At 38.2% G+C, this 22,172-nt stretch overlaps 1 protein-coding gene across 2 annotated transcripts in view; it reads left to right on the top strand.

Annotated features, from left to right (window-relative positions):
• The window catches only part of JAKMIP2 (janus kinase and microtubule interacting protein 2), a 170,084-nt gene extending 164,146 nt beyond the window's left edge, over positions 1–5,938 (top strand). For both annotated transcript variants that reach the window (XM_081232488.1, XM_081232487.1), the window contains one exon: positions 5,441–5,938. In XM_081232488.1, the coding sequence (XP_081088614.1) occupies positions 5,441–5,461 (21 nt within the window). In that variant the 3' untranslated portion in view covers positions 5,462–5,938. The remainder of the gene's footprint in view (positions 1–5,440) is intronic.
• Positions 5,939–22,172: the final 16,234 nt, after the last annotated feature.

The following is a 22,172-nucleotide window of genomic DNA, read 5'->3' as shown; positions in this document are numbered from 1 at the left end:
TCACTCATCCTTCAGATCTCAGCTCACCTGTGATTCCCTCAGGGAAGTCTTCCTAGATTTCACTCCCAGTCAAATGTTATATGCATTTGGAGTTTTTGGTTTTGTTTTGTGTTAATTACTGCCTCTCGCCTTCCTTGCATATAAAGTTCATGAGGGCAAAGACCATAGATGTTTTCTTTTCTCTTGTATCTCAGATACCTAGACAGTGTCTAGCACATAGTTGACAATCAATAAATGCATTTTTAATGATAGTAATGATACTATAACAAGGAAGAGGACATCCTGTTTTGCAGTTGAAAAAATACATTTCATGTCCATTATTTTAATAATACTTACAACAGTTCTGGAAAATAGGTACTATTATACCCCTCTAAACATTAATTTCCTAATTACAAATTAGCAAGTAATAGCATCTACTATTTTTCTGAGGATTAAGTAATATTATATAAGTAAAGTAACCAATTTAGTACCTAGCCCATAGAAAGGATCATTCAAAGCCAAGTTCCTAGGACACACCAAGCGTTCTGTTTTAGATCATGCATTCTGAGACGTGCTTCCCTCTACCTGGACCACAGTTCCAACAGCACCATCAACTAGTTAATGTCCATTTGTCCTTCCCATCTCAGGGTAAAATTACGGACTCAGGAAAGCCTTCCTTGATCCTCTAGCTTCAGTTAAGTTTCATTCAATATTATTTATCTTCTTTACTAGGATTCTCATGGACCAGTTATCTAACAATCCTCCATATCAGTTTCCTCATCTATAAAATGGAAGTAAGAATAACAGCTACAGGCTTCCCTGGTGGCGCAGTGGTTGAGAGTCCGCCTGCCGATGCAGGGGACATAGGTTCGTGCCCCGATCCGGGAAGATCCCACATGCTGCAGAGCAGCTGGGCCCGTGAGCCATGGCCGCTGAGCCTGCGCGTCCGGAGCCTGTGCTCCGCAACGGGAGAGGCCACAACAGTGAGAGGCCCGCATACCACCACCAAAAAATAATAATAATAATAATAATAATAACAGCTACCATTTATTGAATACTGTACGATAAGTTGTATATAAGGGTAGATAGATAGAAAAGTATTGGGAATGGCCCTTAGGGTCCCGGATGGTACAGTGTAACTGGTTATATGGTGGTACCCTTTACCATGAAAAGCATATATGGAAATCAGGAATCGGGCGTGATTGCTGTTCATGATTTTTGGCTATTTGTCATAACCAGAGAACAGGAGTTAGCTACAGTTTGTTAATCAATGTGCCTCTAAGTACGTGGTCCATAAAGGATCTGAACCAACTTCTAACAGTTAGAAAACTCTAAAGAACAGTGAACATAAGTAGCCTATTAATTGATCTCAGCACATATTTGCTAGGTTTCTTCTGTGAACCGGACAATGCGGCAGGTACTTGGATACTAGAGTCAGAAGTCAGAAATGACATCACTGTATTCATCAACTTAAGAGTCTGGTGGTGTGTCATAAACTCTCAGAAGGGATGACTGCAGTCACTGTTTTACAGAGGAGGAAACTAAAGCTCAGCTCTGTAGAGCAATACATTCAAAAGAATCCCTGAGGTTTTGTAATATCCAGAAGGGACTTCTGAATCAAAGATGAATTTGTATTTTATACAGTTTTAGTTATAGCATACTGACCTTTAGGTCATTGAAAATGGGTCATCTGTGGTGACCCATTGGATACTACTTCAGTTATTCATAATGCCTGTTTGAATAAACCTGGCTTTGCTGTAGAAATCATCGTTCCTTTTACAGATACTCAATTTGCAGAAATTTAACATTCTGGGAGACTGCCTATAAATCCATTTGTTTTTTAAAACCAACATGGTTTTACTCAAATGATGGGCTTTACTTCAGTTGTGATGGGGAGAAATGGTGCATATGTGCTTTGAAACAGAATTTAGGATTTATCTCTGAGGTTATATAAATTGAAAATTTGCAAGTAAAAGACTTTTATGTTACATATTTATTTTATATATAAAAACACACTGGGTGTGTGTGTATGTATGTATATACATATATATTTATAGAGAGAGCGTGCACGCGTGCACAGACACACACACACCTTAAAGCATCTTTTATACACATTCAAATTAGTTCTCTTCTTTACCAGGGATTATGGGAATATTATAGCTGTAACGAGTTGTTTGGGGCTCTCATCTCAGTGGGATGTAAGTCTGAATGCAATCTATTTTTTTAAATTAATTAATTTATTTATTTAGTTGTTTATTTATTTATTTATTTATGGCTGCATTGGGTCTTTGTTGCTGCGTGTGGGCTTTCTCTAGTTGCGGCGAGCGGGGGCTACTCTTCGTTGCGGTGCACAGGCTTCTCACTATGGTGGCTTCTCTTTGTTGCGAAGCACGGGCCCTAGGCTCGTGGGCTTCAGTAGTTGCAGCACACGGGCTCAGTTGTTGTGGCTCGTGGCCTCTAGAGCGCAGGCTCAGTAGTTGTGGCGCACGGGCTTAGTTGCTCCGCGGCATGTGGGATCTTCCCGGACCAGGACTCAAACCCGTGTCCCCTGCATTGGCAGGCGGATTCTTAACCACTGCGCCACCAGGGAAGCCCTGCAATCTATTTTTATCAAAACAAGGCTTTCACTTATTTCCCTCTCTCATCCTTTAATTAAATCTTAGGTTGGTTCTCCACTTTGTTTAGTCATTTCCAGTTCTTGAAAGTCTAGCCTAATTTAAAAATTCAGCTTCAGTCTCTGCTTCATCTCATTTCTTCCCTTATCCCCATGGTGAAGGAGGTGCACGAGCTGGCTTTAAGAGGTCTCTTCCTCTGCCCTCTCCAAGGTTCCGCTCTTCTGGAGGGCAGGGAAGAGGAAGAGGGAAAATGATGCATGCCTCTCAACCCCATGGGCAGTGGTTATGGCCCCCTCCCTGGTGGTTGAAGCTGTTTTTCTGGCTATTACTGACCAGTTCGGTTGTATTTTCTATGAGAGGTGATGGGGCCATTTGGAGGGTCATATGTGTGATTTCTTTAGAAGCCCAGTGCACTATCCCCTGCCTGGCTGGGGCCCAAGCCCTTCCACTAAGACTCTGGATCTCATCATTGGTGATACTGGCCTCAGCTTCTTGTTGGGAAGGAAGTTACTGCCCCTGTCTCACCTTGCCATTCCTCTCCAGTTCTCTGCCTAGATAGACAAAGGAGGATGAGAAATAGATGAGCATTGCTCTGTGTTTGAGCAATAGAATGCAAGTCTCCTTTGTGCCAGCACCACCAACCTCTATGCCTTTTAGCACCCTCCCCTCCCTCCCACAGTGTACTTTCATCCCAACCACTGCAGTTCCTTCCCACTGGTTCTCTTCTGTGACTTAGTCACTCTTTCATCTCAGTCTAATCTGGTCTTTGGAAGTAGACAAAGTGGCTCTGCAAATACAAGTTCGAAATATTTCGAACTTGCACCTATGGCACCTATGGCAGGAATTTCTTTGGCAAGAAATTTCTTTGGCAAATCTCTAATTTGCCTCTGTATGGTGGACTGGAAGCATCCGTAAGGTACTACATGCCTCCTTTTCCACCACTTTGGATCTTGGTCACTATTTCTGGAGTTCCAGTAAAATCCTGCTACAGAATTAGTATCTTTACCTTATAGACGGGGAAATTAAGCCTTGGAGAATTTAAATGACTTTTCCTTGGAAATCCCATTTTCTCCATCCATGCCATTCACATTCTAAAGGCCATGTCCTTAGGCAGCACACAGTAACATGTCCTCTGTGCCATTTTCTGGCTTTTATTGGTATAGCATATTATGTCCTAAGCTTCTACCCAAGCGAAAACCCAGACACATGGACTTAAAGAGGAACAGGGCTAGGAGACTTGACTGGCATAGCCCAGGGAAATACCTTTTCAGAGATACTCTGGGACCAAACAGGAAATCTGTGTGGCAAAATTCCCAGGGAATCCTCAGGTCAGGACCTTGGGGTAGAGACCATCTGCCATTAAATACAATTGTTGGGGAGGAAATGTGACATAAAAGTAAGTCACTGAAAAACATAGATAGACCGGCTTTTAAAATAATATCTTATGCTACTGACAAGGGCTTAATTTCCAGAATATACATACAGCTCATACAACTCAACAACAAAAAAACAAAGCGACCCAATCAAAAAAATGGGCAGAAGACCTAAATAGACATTTCTCCAAAGAAGACATACAGATGGCCAATAGGCACATGAAAAGATGCTCATCATCGCTCATTATAAGAGAAATGAAAATCAAAACTACAATGAGGTGTCACCTCACACCAGTAAGAATGGCCATCATTAAAAAGTCTACAAATAACAAATGCTGAAAAAGGTGTGGAGAAAAGGGACCCCTCTTACACTATTAGTGGGAATTTAAATTGGTACAACCACTAGGGAAAACAGTATGAAAGTTCCTCAAAAAAATAAAAATAGAGTTGCTGTATGATCCAGCAAATTCAAAAATATAAATGCATCCCTATGTTCATAGCAGCACTATTTACAGTAGCCAAGACATGGAAGCAACCTAAATGTCCATTGTCAAATGAATGGATAAAGAAGATGTGGTATATATATATATATATAACGGAATATTACTCAGCCATCAAAAAAGAATGAGATAATGCCATTTGCAGCAACATGGATGGACCTAGAGATTATCATACTAAGCAAAGTAAGTCAGAAAGAGAAAGACAAATACCATATGGTATCACTTATATTTGGAATCTAAACATATCTATGAAACAAAAACAGACTCATAGATATAGAGAACAGACTTGTGGTTGCCAAGGGGGAGGGGTTTAGGGGAGGAAATGAATGGGAGTTTGGGATTATCAGAGGCAAACTATTATATACAGGATGGATAAACAACAAGGTCCTACTGTATAGCACAGTGAACAGTATTTAATATCTGTGACAAACCATAATGGAAAAGAATATGAAAAAGAATATATATATAATATATATCCATATATATATATATATATATAAATATATGTATATATATATATAAATATATATATATAACTGAGTCACTTTGCTGTACAGAAGAAATTAGCACAACATTGTAAATCAACTATACTGCAATAAAATTTTTTAAAATACAATAAAATGAAAATATTTTAATTGAGCTTCTCAAGGCATTGGCTTAGAAGATCCCAGAGAAGAAGGCAATAATGATAATAGCTCATATTTCAGGCCACTTATATGAGACAAGAACTGTTAATTGCTTTACATGCCTTACATTGCAGTAACCCTTGAAATAGATACTTCTGTTCTCTCATTTTAAATTAAAGAAATTAAGCTTAGAGATTTTCTTTATATAACATGCACAAGATCATGCAGTTCCAAGAGGTGGTAAAAAATAAAAGATGGTTTTTTCTTTAAAAAAAAGAGTTTGTGCTTTTATTCTGTTTCAGCTATTGACAGAAATGATGATTAAAGAATTTCTCCCTCTTTTACAGAGTAACCGAAAACATGGATAAGACCGCAGAAAAGCAGATACTTCTAAACCTTCAAAGATGGCAGAAATGTTTACAGCAGTGAAAGGGAGATCAAAAGCTTAGAACTATAATGTAGCCAGGACTACAACTGTGTATTTTAAAGCCATTATTCAAGGTTTCTTACTTGACAGTTCCTACATGACCCTGTTGAAAATCTACAATATATGCTGCATTTAATGAAACATGTATAGGTCAAACCAGAAGGAAAGAACTATAAACATAGATTGCGTGAAGAAAACAATTCAGCAATGGAAACAGTTTCAGCAGATCAAGCAAAGATGTGTCTTGGGCATGGAACCAAAGTTACAAAGAAACATTCTACCCCTGCTGTGCAGGGGATGTCATTTTAATGTAACACTACACCCCATGGAATCGCTAGTCCTGAAATAAACATCATTTTAAAAAAATCAAACAAAAAAATAAGGGTGGGTGGGGATTGAAGCACGAGGAATACCTATGAGGAGCTATTTACAATAAAATATTTCATTTGAAAAGTCTGGTTTCTTACTACAGGGATTTGCTTTTCTGTCTTTATTATTGTTTAAAACTCAGGAACTGAGACATCTGCAATTTGAGTGAGAAGAAAAGCAGTGTCTGGTTTGTTTTTCTGCAAACGATGGAGCTTGTGGAATGCATTCCACACATGACAGATGAGAAGTGGATCACAGTGACCTCGACTAAACTGGCAACCAAAGTGAAAGACCCAGGCGAATGCAGCGAAAGAAATAACAGCAGATGTTGATGCTTCCTTGGCCTTCTGTCACATCTGTGGCCCTCCACGAACAACAAACTGATCTCATTCATATTGAAAATTAAGAAGATGATGCTCTAAATCACAAGCTCCCCGGCTTAGTTCTGTTTAGAGTGTCAACAACTATAGGGCCAGAGGCACCTCTGAATATTTCCATTTCCAAAATACTGGTCTTCAAATGGCTGCTTAAAATTGCCTGCAAATAACGTGTTATGTGATTTGATACAAATAGAGGTGATAAGTAAACTTCTACCAACAGTTGAGTTTACCACAGACATGTGACTATTAAATGAAATTATGATTATTTTTAGAAGTATCCTGATATGCTTGGAGCATTCTGACCTCTTGTCACTTAGACTGATAACGTTTCCCCCCCCCCAGAGATCTCACAGCAACAAGGTAGCTCTACTTTTTTATATAAAAGTACCATTGTGTTACTGATAAGGTCATTTTCTACCAGAGACAATTAGAAGACTGGTACTTTCCTAAGTTATGTAATACTGAGTCTTGGATTCAGCTCTGAGAGCAAATAAATGTTCCTGAAAAGCTAATTTTAGCCTCATTTACTGTAGATAACAAAACAGCCTCAATTTTTCAAATTGTCAACATTTTATTTACAGGGCTAGCATTCCCATGCATTAAGAATGTGTGTAGGGAGTCAGAAACTCTTTCTGTGAAATGCTACACAAATTCTTCCATACATGGGTTCAGTATCTTATTCTTCAGTTTTAGCACTGGCATTTTCAAAGCCAGAACAATAACTGAAGAATGTACAAGAAAAGCTACAATGCGGAAATCCCACTTTTTGTTCTTATATTTATTGCTGACCCAGGTATCTTTGGCCCAGTCACTTAACCTCTCTGTGCCTCAGCTTCCTCGTCTGCAAAATGAGGTTAAAATGCTTTTTCATAAAGGTTTTTTGTTTGTTTGTTTTTTCTATTTTGTTTTTTGAGGTTTTTTTGCAATTCTGGAATAAGAGGTGCTTAAAGTAGCACAAAGTGCTTTGTAATTATAATGACTGCTATATTTGACTTTCTTGTGTTGTTGAGAAAGAGTCCCCTGTGTAATAAAATAGTGCTTCAGTTTGGTTCAATCTAAGCAAGGTAGCACTGAAGCTTTCCCATCAATTACTAGCAATAAAGATTGAGTGATCCAGAACCAGGATCCCTAATCACCTATAGTAAATAGATCATTCTCATGCTATTGAACAAGTTAGAAGAACGTGTAATTTCAATGATAAGCATTTTCTAGCTCTCCTTACTGTATATGCATGCCATAATACAAAACTCCACTTTTATCATAGGAGAGCCAGCCATGAAATTAAGGTTTGAAGTGAACTGAGAATATCACATAATTAGTTTAATTATCCCTTTCATTTGGAGGGGGAGGTTTTGTGAGATGTCCTACTGGGAATATACAGTATTACTATCCTTCTGCTGGATTCTTTGTTCAACTGGATAGGTTCAATATTAAGTATGAATAGTACATGCATTGTGCAGGCAATATGAAAAAGGGTGCTACTACAGTTTGTGACCCAACACTTTCAAATCTCAGTCAGAACATATGGAAGAGGATAAATTACTCTCCCATATCTTAGATGACTTTTCCATTGGCCATTCCAGGGTGCATCTGAGCAAATTCATACCCCATCTGCTCCACCAAATCTACTTTCTTCCTCTTCATCTTGCTTTCCCCACCAAGAAACTTGTAGGTTAAATTTTATATCCAAGCACTGACTGGGGTTTGAACAATCAGAAATATTTATTACAATAATGTAGTTTAATCATGTACCTTATCTGCTATAAATCTGATTGTATCACATACACACAAAATCATACAAGAGCGATGCCCATGAGAATGGCCATCTAAGCAGCTTTAGATGTGTTTAGGGAAAATGCAAAAAAAAAGGGGGGGGATTTAGCTTAAGATCCAAGAGATTAGCAAATTTCTCTAAGATTTTAAGCTAAAAGGTGATATTTTTACCATACCTTACTCATGATCCTCAAAATTAACATATCTTGGGATAGGGCTAAATATTTTGATAGGCACATTCTCTGTTATCCATTTCCACAATTATAAAAAAAATCAGCAAAGTTGTACATGTGTGTTCCAGTCACTCATGGATCCACAGAAATGGATCATATCTAAATGAATGCTTCCCTTGCATACTATATTCAGCAAGAGTAAAAAGAGTGTCTCAATAATGGAGAGGTTTATTGTGACTCCATTTCTTACAGAGATCAAATGATCCCCACTTGGGTCTTTAATATCTGCTTTAATTTCTACATCTTAACTATCGTGACATATTTGGCCAATGGGTTAGCAGCAATCAGAACAGCATTCTTCAGAGTTCATTTTACTTAATTTTTCTTAACAAAGTCTTCATCTCTTGGAAAATAAACATAACTGAAGATATTTAAAAAATAGTTTGAGATAAAACGAAAGTCCCAACTTAGCATGGCTATTGAGGACAGGAAAAGTTTCATGAGAAAGGAAAAAGAAATAGAAGACTATATTTGACTATAAAACTAGAAAGCATCTATTACTAAATTGACTAACATTTTTTAATGGCCACCCAAGTTTTGTTTTAGGTAACACTAGAATTTGCTAAAAATAACTATCAAATCCCTTTTAACTTACATCATATAAATGAAATTTTTGCCAATAACAAGGTTTTTAGGGGTGGAAGAATAAATTTTGCTTTGATTTTTTTTCCCATTTATTAAAAAAACTGCTCACGTAGGTGGCATGGTTCTTCTAAAGGATAGAGATGATGTAGAAGGCTCATGGGTCATCACTGGAGTAGAATGAGGACATATGTTTTCCACTAGTAATAGAAGAAATAAAGTTTTGCCAAACAAATTTTTGCTACAGTATTTTATTTCAACTTACTTTTGTGGTTTTTCATTTAAAATAAATCTCTGGCAAATTTGTTCCTTTTTGCCTATTTATTGTCAACTTTTTCTGTAAACCCATTGTATAATTCATGTGTTCAATGTCTTTGATGTAATTCATAAGTTTATTGTTTTAAAATGAAGCATGTCTTTTTAACCTGCCTAGGTTTTCATGGAAACTGTAAAAATAGTATTCATCAGTTTTGTGTTGATGCTAAATAACTGGATCATATGTGTTATATTACATCAAAATAGATGAGCAGCATAGACATTTTATTTTTTAAATATAATTGCATTTTTGATCTGTCAAAGAATGGTACAGTATATATATGTATACATATACATATATATATATGAATGTGTATGTATATATTTATCTGCTATATTGAAAAAGTTCGATATAACTTGAGAGATAGTCATCAAAGCAAATCTTAGATGACTGTTTATGTCATGAGTTAATGCTTCCAGGATGGACCCAAGCCTCTCCTTAAGTGGACCTTTACTTTCTAAAGGGAAAAAAGTAGGTCAAAAGGTCTTGAGGGCCAAAAGCTTCCATTCTGTTCAACTGCCTTGTCATTTCTATATAATATATTGTCTTGAGACTGAACCTCAGGCATTGTGGCAGGAGGATTCAGACATAACAGAAGTTGGAGTTGATCCTCTGTGATCCCATTTCAGTACCAGGCAGAGCAGATTCACATTCCTTTACTGCCTTTAGTTTGGCAGTTTAGTTCTTTCTAAATAAACCTTCTATCGTTAAGAGTACAAGACCAATGTTTAATCATAATCACTAAAGATATACTTCAAGGGGCAATGTGGCAAAAATAAAAGGACTATAATTTGCTATAATCAACCTAGTATATGAAACTCAGAGGTACAGGTGGTTGATTGGGTGAAGTTCCCTGTTTTTATCTTTGTGTTTTTGCATTGAGGTCTTTGAACCCATGCTTATATTTCCATCCTTGTGATATCAAAGTTCTGTAGGGTGGGAGTGCTGTAGATCAACAACTTGGAGTCCAACTTTGCCTACAGTCAAGCCTCTACAAACTTACTATAGTGTGGATGATGCAGTTTCCCAAAAGCAGATCCCCAGCATCCACTGATAACAGCAATCTCTTATATTTGATTGATAAGTCACAAAATGTGCCTATTTCCCCCCATTAACCATAATAACTTCCCACAATGAGGCAGATCAAAATCCAAACACTTTTATAAATATGTGATGTAGATATATACACATATACATTCTGTATATAGTATGATGGTGTGAGCGCTTACTAAATGTGTACTTCTGTCCTAGGATTGAGGAATTGGGAAGGGGTTTTCTGATGCTGCTGGGTAACTCATGTTTTTGTTTAGCATCTGGTATCTGTGCTCTTCCCCTGCTTGCCTGTCTCTTCTCCCTTTTCTCTACCTTCTGTCCATTACTACTATTCCCTGTTTTTGACTGAGGCAAAGAACTACTCATTGGTTTTCCAATTACCCAAGCCCATAAACTAGCCTTCTGGTGATGCCAGTGGTTTTTCTGGAAAGAGCAACAGAGTCCAGCACAATCTACAGTATTAATATTAGCCCAAAGTCACATATTTTTATCAGCTAAAAATCTCATTCCGTAAAGGGTTTATGCCTGCTTGAACCTCCACGATACAATTCTGCGGGGACTCAAGTACAAAACCCATGCATGGGAATACGTAATTCCCCAGATGTCTACTGTTTTAATGCAGCCAGGGGGTCAATTTCTCAGAGTTTTCATTCAACCAACTGCTTCAGTTGGGGTCCTTTCTCTCCATCTCATTAGCATGACTCCATATATTGCTTCAGTGCTTGTTTATCAATTGAAGAAAAATATAAATTCACTGAGTTTCACCAGAATGATCCTCTGAAGTACACCAAACATGTACATGTACTGTATGTTATTACCGTAGAGATTGGAATCAACTTATTGTATGTAAAGTTTTATGAATGGTTATTTTATAATTTATGTATTTAATACAGGAATCAATGGGCTCTGGTGTTTTAGTTTATATAAGAATAAAACAAACTGCATTTTTAAAAACTTTATCTTGCATTGTCCATAGGTTTTTCTTTTGTTTTAACTCTTATTCTACTTTAGAAAAGCAGGGTGAGGGAAATCAGGGTTATCCATGTAATGTTTGGGAACAAACTCTACATCAAAGATGGTAAATAGGTTTCTTCTCATCTATCCACTCTGAATTTTTTATTGTACCTGCCAGGGGCACTATGGTGAGGACTCACTCTGGTGAGTCCAAGGCACAATTTACACTCATGAGGAGGGAACTATGGTCATTAGCACGCCTGCTCTGAATATAGTTTGGGGAAGAATCTTGCCAGCTATTTGCCATTCTTATTCTAGCTATTACTTATTTTCCTTTATCCACCTACCTTTTTTCTCTACCTTGTAGACCCACTAGATGTAACAAGTTAACAAGCATCTGTTACATGACCATCTATTATATGTCCATCCCTATGGCCTGGTATGAATGGGTCGACCCTCAAAGAGCTTACAGTTTATGTGGGAAACGACCCATGTAGACATGAAACAAATAAAGAACCAATATGGCACAATGTGAGGTATAATTTTATAGGTCACTATTGAGAACAATTAAAAATAATAGTCTTTGGGGGTGGGCTTGAAAAATCCATGCTAAGAATGGTTCTTAAGTTGCAACCTCTTATCTTTAACTAGCAAAAAGTGTCTCTCATCAAGTTAAAGTTCTGTTACCCGTTTATAGGAACCATCTCCTGTGTCACGTCAGATCCCCAAAACAGAGAATAAGACATAACCCCAGCCCTCAAGACATCATGACGACGTTATTGATGAAGACTTACAATTGCCTGAGTCTCTATGAGAAAGGTACCAAGCATATCAGCATGCCATGAAATAGGCAGTTATTGTTATGGATTCTGTCTAATGTTATAAATGAAAAGTTTTGATGAACGCCAGTTCTGGTATATAACTCAAATATGCTAATCATGTCAACAGCTCAACTGACTTCTTCTAGCTCCAAAACAAAGTACCCTGGTGTCTTTTGGAGATATTAATGGGGGCAGGGAACACTTCCTACCATAGTGCCAGTGGGACAAGTAAACATCCACTAGGTTCATACAAAGCCCACACAAAGGGACTCCTCCTATGGGCTCATGATACAGCTCTGCCTCTGACCTACAGGTGAGCAGCTTTCATAGGGGTGCAGATGTGTAGTCAAGTGCTTACCTACCCCATGGGTAAAGATATGTGTCCAGTGGCTGATAAAGAATGCTTACTTTATTTAAGCTACTTTGTATTTACATACGAAATGTCAGAGTGAATGATAAAGGCTTTTTTGCTCACTGAAAATGCTCCAAATAAAAATGTGTTTAACAAATACATTTTTGCATGCAGATGCACTTATAAATATGAAACCATTGGTTTTGATCAATAGGCTCTATAACAAAGAGGCATTGGGAATCTGTGCCTGTCTTACTGTAAAAATATTGAGAACAAGGGCCACTACATCTATATCATCTTCATGAAGCTCCATATGACACTCTTTTTTAGAATTTAGAAGGAGAAGGAGAAAACAAAACAACAGCCACTTCAAGAACTAGATTATTCTTCCTTTATAATAAGAAATAATTTATTATGTAAATTATTTTGCCCTGACTGCCTAGAAATGCATGAACAAATCTAAAATTTAATTATGGAATCTTGTCAATTATTTCTATTTTCTTTTTATTTTATTGATTTCACTCTTTTGCCTTTAATTTACTTTAGTTTTGCCTTTAATTTACATCACCTCAGATGTATTTTTGTACAATAAAATTCAATATTTTTAAACTGCACATTAAATATTCTTAGAGCTACTATAGGAAAGTATCAATATGTAGAAAAATATTCAAAACATGGAAGTAAAGCACAATGATGAGTATTTGTCTTTCTTATTTCATTTCAGAGTGGTTTCTAATATGTCAATTGAAAAGGCTTTTTTTTTTTTTGCGGTACGCGGGCCTGTCACTGCTGTGGTCTCTCCCTTTACGGAGCACAGGCTCCGGACGCGCAGGCTCAGCGGCCATGGCTCACGGGCCCAGCCGCTCCGCGGCATGTGTGATCCGCGCAGGCTCAGCGGTCATGGCTCACGGGCCCAGCCGCTCCGCGGCATGTGAGATCCGCGCAGGCTCAGCGGCCATGACGCGCAGGCTCAGCGGCCATGACGCGCAGGCTCAGCGGCCTATGGCTCACGGGCCCAGCCGCTCCGCGGCATGTGGGATCCGCGCAGGCTCAGCGGCCATGACGCGCAGGTTCAGCGGCCATGGCTCACGGGCCCAGCCGCCCCGTGGCATGTGGGATCCTCCCGGACCGGGGCACGAACCCGTGTCCCCTTCATCGGCAGGCGGACTCTCAACCACTGCGCCACCAGGGAAGCCCTGAAAAGTCTTTTGACTCTGGGGAAATGCAGCAATTGATGAGAGCCCAGATGTTTTACAGCCCTGTAAAGCTAGAAGCTAACTTGCAGAAAGTTGATAAGGTGAGACTTTTTTTTTTTTTTTTTGGCATGATAAAAAAAAGAAAAACTCAAAAGATTAGGGGTTTCTCCTATATGCAAATTAACCACTTTGGTTTCTAGCATACTGCCTTCTTTCACCATACTTTGCCCCATTCTTCAAATCTTTCTTGAATCAGGTCAGTTATTCTACTGGTTTCTTTATTTAATGAAGTACATAAAACTTGGACACATGCTCATTAATTTTTATGAGAATGACATTTTTAACAATTTGAAAAGAGTGCTTTTTCAAAAGGCATTCTAAGAGATATAAGACAAGATATGTTCCTTGCTCTCAATGAACTTCTGGTAAAATAAGGCAGTTAAGTCCCCAAAACAATGAAATAGAAATCAATACAGGAGGGTTAAAAGCCACCATCTACTAAGTATCCTGAGTTAATCTTTGAATCCAGACCTGTTCCCTCTCCTAGTTCCCCTAAGTCGGTGAGAGCTGTTAGATAGAATTATGATAGATTCATGGGCTTAATACTCTCCTGCTTTTCCCTCACCCTCCATATCCAGTCCTTCACAAGTTCTCCTGATTTTACTTCTCCCACCTGTCTTCTATTCTCCATCACTTCTATTAAGAGCTTCTCGCCTGAACCCTTGCAGCAGCTTCTTAGTTAAATTAACTGCTTCCACTTGTGTCTTCTTTATTATATATACCCTACTTGTTGTTTCCAGCTTGATTTAATGTGCAAATCATAGCAGCTTGTTCTCATCTTTAAAATTACTCCTTGCTTTCCCATGCCTACCTGGGGTTGACTCTCAAACGCTTATGGAACTAAACATGGGATTTGGGGCTGGGGTAAGACACTGCAGCCAACACAAGCCTGTTATTTTGTCTAACCCAGCTATAGGAAATAAGGCTCAAACTCTCAGCGTGGCCATTTATGTCCTGGATACCTCTTCTAAAACTTGAATATTCAGCTTAGCCATCGTCTTCCTCAAGAGTTGGACACAATATCCTTTGTTCTCCCAAAGCATTCTGTATGTACTCATCTTGTCATTTACCAGGTAATTAAAATTATTTGTTCTGTTCATCCCCACTTATACCCCCAATTAAATCTGAGTTACTTGAGAGCAGAGAAAATGCGTTTTTCAGCTTTCAATCTTCAGCAACTAATACATTTCCTAATACCTAGCAGTCTCACTAAATTAACCTAATTTTATTGTTTATATATTAGACTGTGGAGGGAGTCCTTTTTCCATGTTTTTATTGAAGTAGACTTGATTTACAATATGTTTCAGGTGTTCAACATAGCTATTCAATATTTTTATAGATCATACTCCATTTAAAGTTATTAGAAAATATTGGCTGTATTCCCTGTGCTGTACTTACATCCTTTTATCTTATTTATTTTATACCTAGTAATTTGTACCTCTAATCCCTTTCCCCTTTCTTGCCCCTCACCCATCCCTCTCCCCTCTTCTCACCACTAGCTTGTTCTCCATATCTGTGAGGCTGTTTCTGTTTTGTTATATTCATTTGTTTATTTTTTAGAGAAGTATCACTTCTCATTTGGATGATAAAAGAAGGCTCCATGAATGTGGAAATAGGTAAATTGGGTCATTTTTTTGAAATTTATTTTATTGTTGTTTCTGGGGTTTTGTTGGTTGGTTTTGTTATTATATAAGGGTTTCGCTATTTCTTCCTGTTATTACCTTATTTTATATTTTGAACAATAATTTTGGTCCATAAACCAAAAGCTCTTCAGAAAACAGGCAAAAAGACTAACACATTCCCTACTCGCTTCCCTTATCCTTCCGGTTGAAGTTCTCTATTCCCCTGTATTCTACCCTCTGACCACAGGAGGGGAGCATTTGTCTAGAAGTCCAGGAAAAAGTGTCAGCTCAAAGAAAATCCGAAGTTGATTTTATGGGGCATTTTGTGTCTCTTGTTTTTGTGTTTCTCTTCCGTACGTCCATATGAAAGCAATAATCTAAATATAAACACTGTCTTGTCCATTTTTCTGGCGTGGTTTTTCACCATTTTGGTTTTTTCAGTCTCTCCTTACTTCAGGGAAGCTGGGTTGTTGTCTTTACCCAGGCTGCAAATTCATTTGCAAACACAAAGGCTCAGAGAAACTTAGAGACCAGTTACAGCCTCAAAATATTCCAGACTCACTAAGATGCCAGACAAAAAGGGTCAAGGCAGTTCATCAGATTCACTCCCTAATTCTCCCCCTCCAAAGCAAGTCCTTCCCAGAGAACAGACAAGGGAAGGTATGTTATTGTGTCTAGAGTTTCTCTGTGTGAATGTACTTGAATTCTTTTAAATGGCAGTGTTATGTTTTAAATATCTTTGCCAAAACATATTATGTTTCCTAAAGGAATTTTTAAAGAAAAAATAGTGATTTGTCCTTAAAAAATATTTACCTCCCAAGAAGCACAAGAATGAAAAAAAGCAATAACTTCTGATTGTTTGTACAAAACAATGACTAGATAAGCTTTTATTCTATTAGTCTGCTATTCTTAACCATAAATGACATTTTATACATCACTCTGTCATTGACAAAGGATCCCTGCTTCTTAGTGCTGGCATCTCCCCAGTTATATAGGGGCTGCTGTGGGAAAGAACAGTTCAAAACAAGCCAGGTACTTTCATTTTATTTTAATTACTGATGGACATAAAGCAGAATCCCAATTATGTTGGTCTTTTCTCTTTCTAGCCTATTTTTTTTCTACTCTGTTATGAGAGGGAATATGTGTTTGGAAGACGGACTGGGTCCCAGCCCTAGCTTTGCCACTAGGTGTGTGTCACTGAGTTACTGAAACATTTGAAGCCTTCCTCTCCTTTTTGTAAAATGGGAGAACTAAGATAATTTCCCTTGTTAGACTGTTGTAGAATTAAATGAGATATGTACCAGGGTTAGTACCAAAAGTTTTAATGTGTGGCTGAGATATAAGGACTCGATCAACAGGCTTCATAATTCACATTTTAATTATTTGTAAAGTCTTCAGTTCATTTATAAGTATAAAAGGATATAGTATAGAAGATCAATATAAAACCATAAACTATGAAAGAATAGTATATGCATCTTACCCCAGACATCCCTGCCTTCACAATCCTTCCTGACTCCTGGCACTCTCTAACAAAGCCAAGCAATATGTATTCTGCCAGAGCATTGCAATGTTACGTGAATAGGCAGGCATTTATGTAGAGGACTAAGCAAAAATCTTACTCCTCAGGCTAGGGTTAATAGGCAGCAGAGGAGGAGCAAACAAGGGGCAGCGCAAACAAATCCTGGGCTAAATGCCAACATCAGGCATTACCGGGAAGCCTATGCAATAACCCTTGCAGTACCCCCTTGTCACCACAGGGGTCGCTATAAGGAACCGCTGTGGTCTGGGGTACCTCTGACTCAGACTACTGACAGTGAAGTTTTTATTTGAGCATTAACTATTTAATTTTTCATTTGTGTACATCACAACGAGAGTCATTTTTTTAAGACCCAGGAGAGACAAACATTTACTCATTCGTTGATTCCTTCGTTTATTTCTTCAGTTTTCAACAAATTTTTATTGAACAGCTACCATGTCTCACTCATGCCTGTGTATGAAGGAGAATTACTGGTGTGTAAGTGACTTGCCTATTGGCAGAACTAATAAAGAGCAGAGCCAAAATCTGCGTCAGATGATCTGACTCCAAGTTTAGTCAACTTTCCACTTAATTCATGTAATTAGTGCATTGTATAATACATTATATAATCCTCTATATTATGATACATAATTATATTAATATAATTATCAATATAGCTAACATATAATTAATTATATATTAAGTGAATAACAGCATAACAATTGCTGAGCCCCTACCAAGTGTCAGAATTTTTTAATACATTTTTTTCATAGGCTGTATGGCTTCCAGAGTGGTCTTTTGAATCCCAGTGCTGTTCCCCATTTGCTCTATGACCTTAATCAAGTTAATGAATGTCTCTGAGGCTCAATTTTCCCATCCATAAAATGGAAATAATATAATGTGCCTGGCAGGGTTATGGTAAGGATTAAATTTAAATAAAGTAAAATGAAACAGTATAAAAACAGACGTAAAATGCATGGTACAGGGTAGGGTTCCAGTTCTTACCATTTGTGTTCTGGACAACTTTGCATTTACTAATGAGGAAACCAACACATAAAAGTTTGGTAACTTGCCCAAGTTTATTCAGCTATTAAGTGGCCGAGCTAGGATTTGAACTCAGCTCTCACTTGAAAGCTTGTACTCTTTCCGCTCTACTGTTCTGCCAGTGTGCTTTTTTGTCTCCAGTTAGTGGGTCCTTGAGGTGAGAGAACATTTAATACTTCCCCACAGCGCCTGGGGAAGTATACATATAATAGTCGACACAAGTCTGTTAAGTGAGCAACATACTTAGACAAGGGGAGAAGACAGAATAGCAAAGTTTTGGGTTTTGTTTTTTGTGGGGTTTTTTTGTGATACGCGGGCCTCTCACTGTTGCGGCCTCTCCCGTTGTGGAGCACAGGCTCAGCGGCCATGGCTCACGGGCCCAGCCACTCCGTGGCACATGGGATCTTCCCGGACCGGGGCAGGAACCCGTGTCCCCTGCATTGGCAGGCGTACTCTCAACCACTGCGCCACCAGGGAAGCCCGCAAAGTTTTGTTTTTGTTTCTACTGTTTTTCTGTCTACAAGTAATGTACTAAGGGCACCAGGAAACACAGCACACTTGTTGACTAACGATGAAAGGATACGGCCCTTCACTATATGAAAGCTTATGAATCCACTGTGATCTGCAAAGAATCCCTTTGCCTTTTGACCCCTTTTCAAGTGGAAAGCAAGGTTCTCTTCCCATTTCCCACCCTCTGCTTCAACAGAAGGGACCACTGACTTCCCGCAGCCTACAGAGAAAAAGATGGGACCGGGGGAGTCAAGGCAGGGCTGACCCTGAGTGTGGATGACTCAACACTGCCCGCTTGGTGGGAATGGAGAGGACACTCAGGACCCCATTGCTCCTTCTACCTCCCACTAGTCCTTCTACTGCCTCTCTCTCACACACACCCAAACCTTCCCTGGGCAAAATGAAAGTGAGTTACCAAGAAAGGCCATAATGAAGGTATTAGAATCCATTAACAGAAAATTCTTTTTTTTTTTTTTTAGACTATCTAGCTGCCTAGTCTACAGCCCTGAGGAAAAAAGCATCATGAATGATAAGGAAACATCCTACTGGGGAATAAGGTTTTACCGAGACGGAATTGAGGAGACGTATATGGGGAAATTGGATCAGCCAAGACAAGCTGTCAACGGCCAGGCAAACAGCGATGTGCTGGTCAGCAGGCTCAAGAAAGAGAGGGCGAGCCTTGGTTTATACTCTTAGCAGATTTCTCTGAGGTAAATGCTTCCACCATGGCTGATTTCAAGCTACCAATGACAAAATTCCTGAATATTTAACAACTGGCCTTCAGGACTGTTATAAACTCAAGCACATCCTGACCAGTCATTTTGAAAGGATGAGGTAAGTTCCTGCCAATTTGTTACCATATGGACAATAATGTGCCTTTTTGAAGTAGGTCTGTGTTTATCCCTTTAAAGTGTAGCGTGCTCTACACCCCACCCTACCACTATAATAGCAGTGCTCACTGAGGGGTAAATAGAGTTAAGATGGGGTGTCGCCACAAATCAGTGCATGTTGAAACTGGTGAAATCAGAATCAAGTCTGTAGTTTGTATGGTTCCAAAGTCAATTTCCTGGCTTTGCCATTGTACTATAGTCATAAGTTGTTTCCATAGGGAGAAGCTACATGGGACTCCTATTTTCCTAACTTTGTGTTTACAATTATTTTAAAATAAAAAGTTAGGGGGAAAACCCTCAAAAAAATAGGAAAATATAAAGGTGACAGTAAAATTTCCCCCGAAACTATACCATACAGAATTAATCATCAGTATCGTTAGGTGACCATCATCTTAGACATTTTTCTTTGTAAATATTCAGATGGAAGGAGAGGGGTTAAGGCTACTTTTAGGGAAATGGATAGTTCCTATTTTTAAATACAAAATAATTTAATTGTATTTGAATGTAACAAAAGAACCTGATGTTAAATTGTAAGAATCAGTGAATTTCAAATACGTTTGCTGTGACCATGTGTGCATGCACGCACACACATACACACACACACACACACACAATGGAGTATCAGGTTTCTTAAATGACCAGACAAAAGCCTGTGGGACCATTTCTTTGGCCCTAAAATTAAGGCTCTGAAAATTATAAGTTGAGTTCATCTATTTCCTGTTACCAAAGATCATACCACTAAGAAAGCAAGCCTTGAGAGAGCCAGCCCACTAAGGTTTCAGAAAAGAATGCAAAAACAATGAGCATTAACCCTTCAAAACATCTTACAGCCTTGAACCACAACTGTGCATTCTGAATTTGACTCCCTGCTTTGTTTCATAGCTAAAGCTTTTGACCTTACTGTCCTCTTTTATATCTCTTAAGGCCACTGATACAGTAGTACAATATTAATGAAAAATAACAAAAAAAATTTAATATTGATATTTTGTCAAAGAGTTCACTGGTTGTATACTTCAATGAAATAATAAAAGCCATCTTACAGATACAGCAAACTTTACAATTTTTAAAGCTCTGCACAGTTTTTACCTCCTTTGAATGTCATAGCAACTCTGCGCAAGAGTCCAGGCTGGTATTTTATCCCCATTTTACAAGTGGTGACAGTGAGGCTCACAGCAGGTGAGCAACTTGCCTACAGTCATAGGGAGTAGGTAGAAAGGCCTTGGGGTTTTACAGATTCCTGGACTTTTTCCCTTTCTATCACATGTCAATAGAAGCTTAGTATCACATTAGGACCCTTAAAACCCCCAAATAGTAAATGTAATGTAATACAGCTTGTAATACACTCAGGAAATTAAAGCATACAAGAAAATTGAAATCTTCTCTACTCCCCTAAAGAAAAATATGTCAAACCTACTAAGAGGTTAGTAGGATTTTTTAAAATCATATTAGCGGATTATCCCATCTTACAAAGCAGGATCCAAGGGAATAGAACACAGGACAGATAAGGTTTTATTTTGGATAGAGAAAATGATAAGGGATAATATTTTTAATATGCCATGGCAGTGCTACATATTTACCTGTATTACCTCGTGCTCAAACAATCCATTGAGGTAGACATAATTGTTATCTCAAATTTGCAAAAGAAGAAACTGAAGTTTGAAGAGATCAAACAGGTAGGAAGCAACAAAGGATCTGGGATTGGATCCCATGTTTATCTGATGCAAAATCTTGCATTTTTAGCCAGAGTGAGGCCATACTGTACTGTGGAGACTAGAGGGAGGCCGAACAATCAAAACCCAAGACTAATTAAAGGTACAGCTGAAAAAACTGAAAAAGTAAAGTTGATCTTTGGGATTGTCATGTATTCTTGGCCCCCTTCTCCTATTCCCCTTCTCCCCATAGTTATCCAAAGCCACTGGGTATTTCCTCTCATCCAGATCTAAAGTTACTCTCTAAAAAGTATCTGGATCTCATTTAACATAAGGGGCAAGTGACTCTTCACAGTTTTAAAATCCTTGCTCCTGAAGATTTAGATCAAGCATTAGTTAATCCTTTGGAAGCTAAATCGCTTAGTTCTCAGGAACTGGAGTTTGAGGATAGAAAAAAAAAAACAATTCTAAAAAGTGTGACATGTAGTCAGTTGATTAGTTGATTTTGATTAGAATGTCAAGACAGGGAATTCCCTGGTGGTCCAGTGGTTAGGACTCTGTGCTTTCAGTGCCAAGGGCCCTGATTTGATCCCTGGTCAGGGAACTAAGATCCCATAAGCAGCAGGACCAAAAAAAAAAAGAAAAAAAAAAGAAAAAGAGAAAAGAAAAAAGAATGCCAAGACAATTAAATGGAGGAGAAATAGTCTTTTTAACAAATGGTGCTGGGACAACTGGTCTCTACATGTAAAAGAGTGAATTTGGATTCCTACCTCACACCATACAGAAAAATTAACTCAAAATGTATCATAGTCCTAAATGTAAGAGCTAAAAGTATAAAACTCTTAAAAGAAAGGTGTAAATCTTCAAGTTCTTGGATTAGGCAATGTTTTCTTAGATATGACACCAAAAGCATAAGCAACAAAGGAAAAGATAGTGAAACTGGACATGATCAAAATTAAAAACTTTTGTGCTTCAAAAAATAGTCTCAAGTAAAAAGATGACCCACAGAATAAGAGAAAATTCAGAAAATCTTATATCTGTTAAGGGACATGCGTCTAAAATATATAAACACATGTTCAAACTCAGTAGTAAAAAGCAAATAGCCAATTAAAAAGTGGCCAAAGTATCAAAATAGTTCACTAAAGGAAATATACAAATGGCTAATAAAGACATGAAAAAATGCTTACCATCATTAGACTTCAGGGAAATGCAAATCACAATGAGATATCACAGTAGGATGACACTAATCAAAAAGAAATATAATGGTCACTTTAGGCAAGGAAGAAATTGTAACCCTTATAAACTGCTGGTGGGAATATAAAGTGGTGCAGC

The sequence above is a fragment of the Mesoplodon bidens genome (genome assembly GCF_964165515.1).
Source record: "Mesoplodon bidens genome assembly, chromosome: 4".
NCBI lineage: Eukaryota > Metazoa > Chordata > Mammalia > Artiodactyla > Ziphiidae > Mesoplodon > Mesoplodon bidens.
The sequence above is the reverse complement of the archived record's forward strand: the minus strand, read 5'-3'. Positions and strand labels throughout refer to the sequence as shown.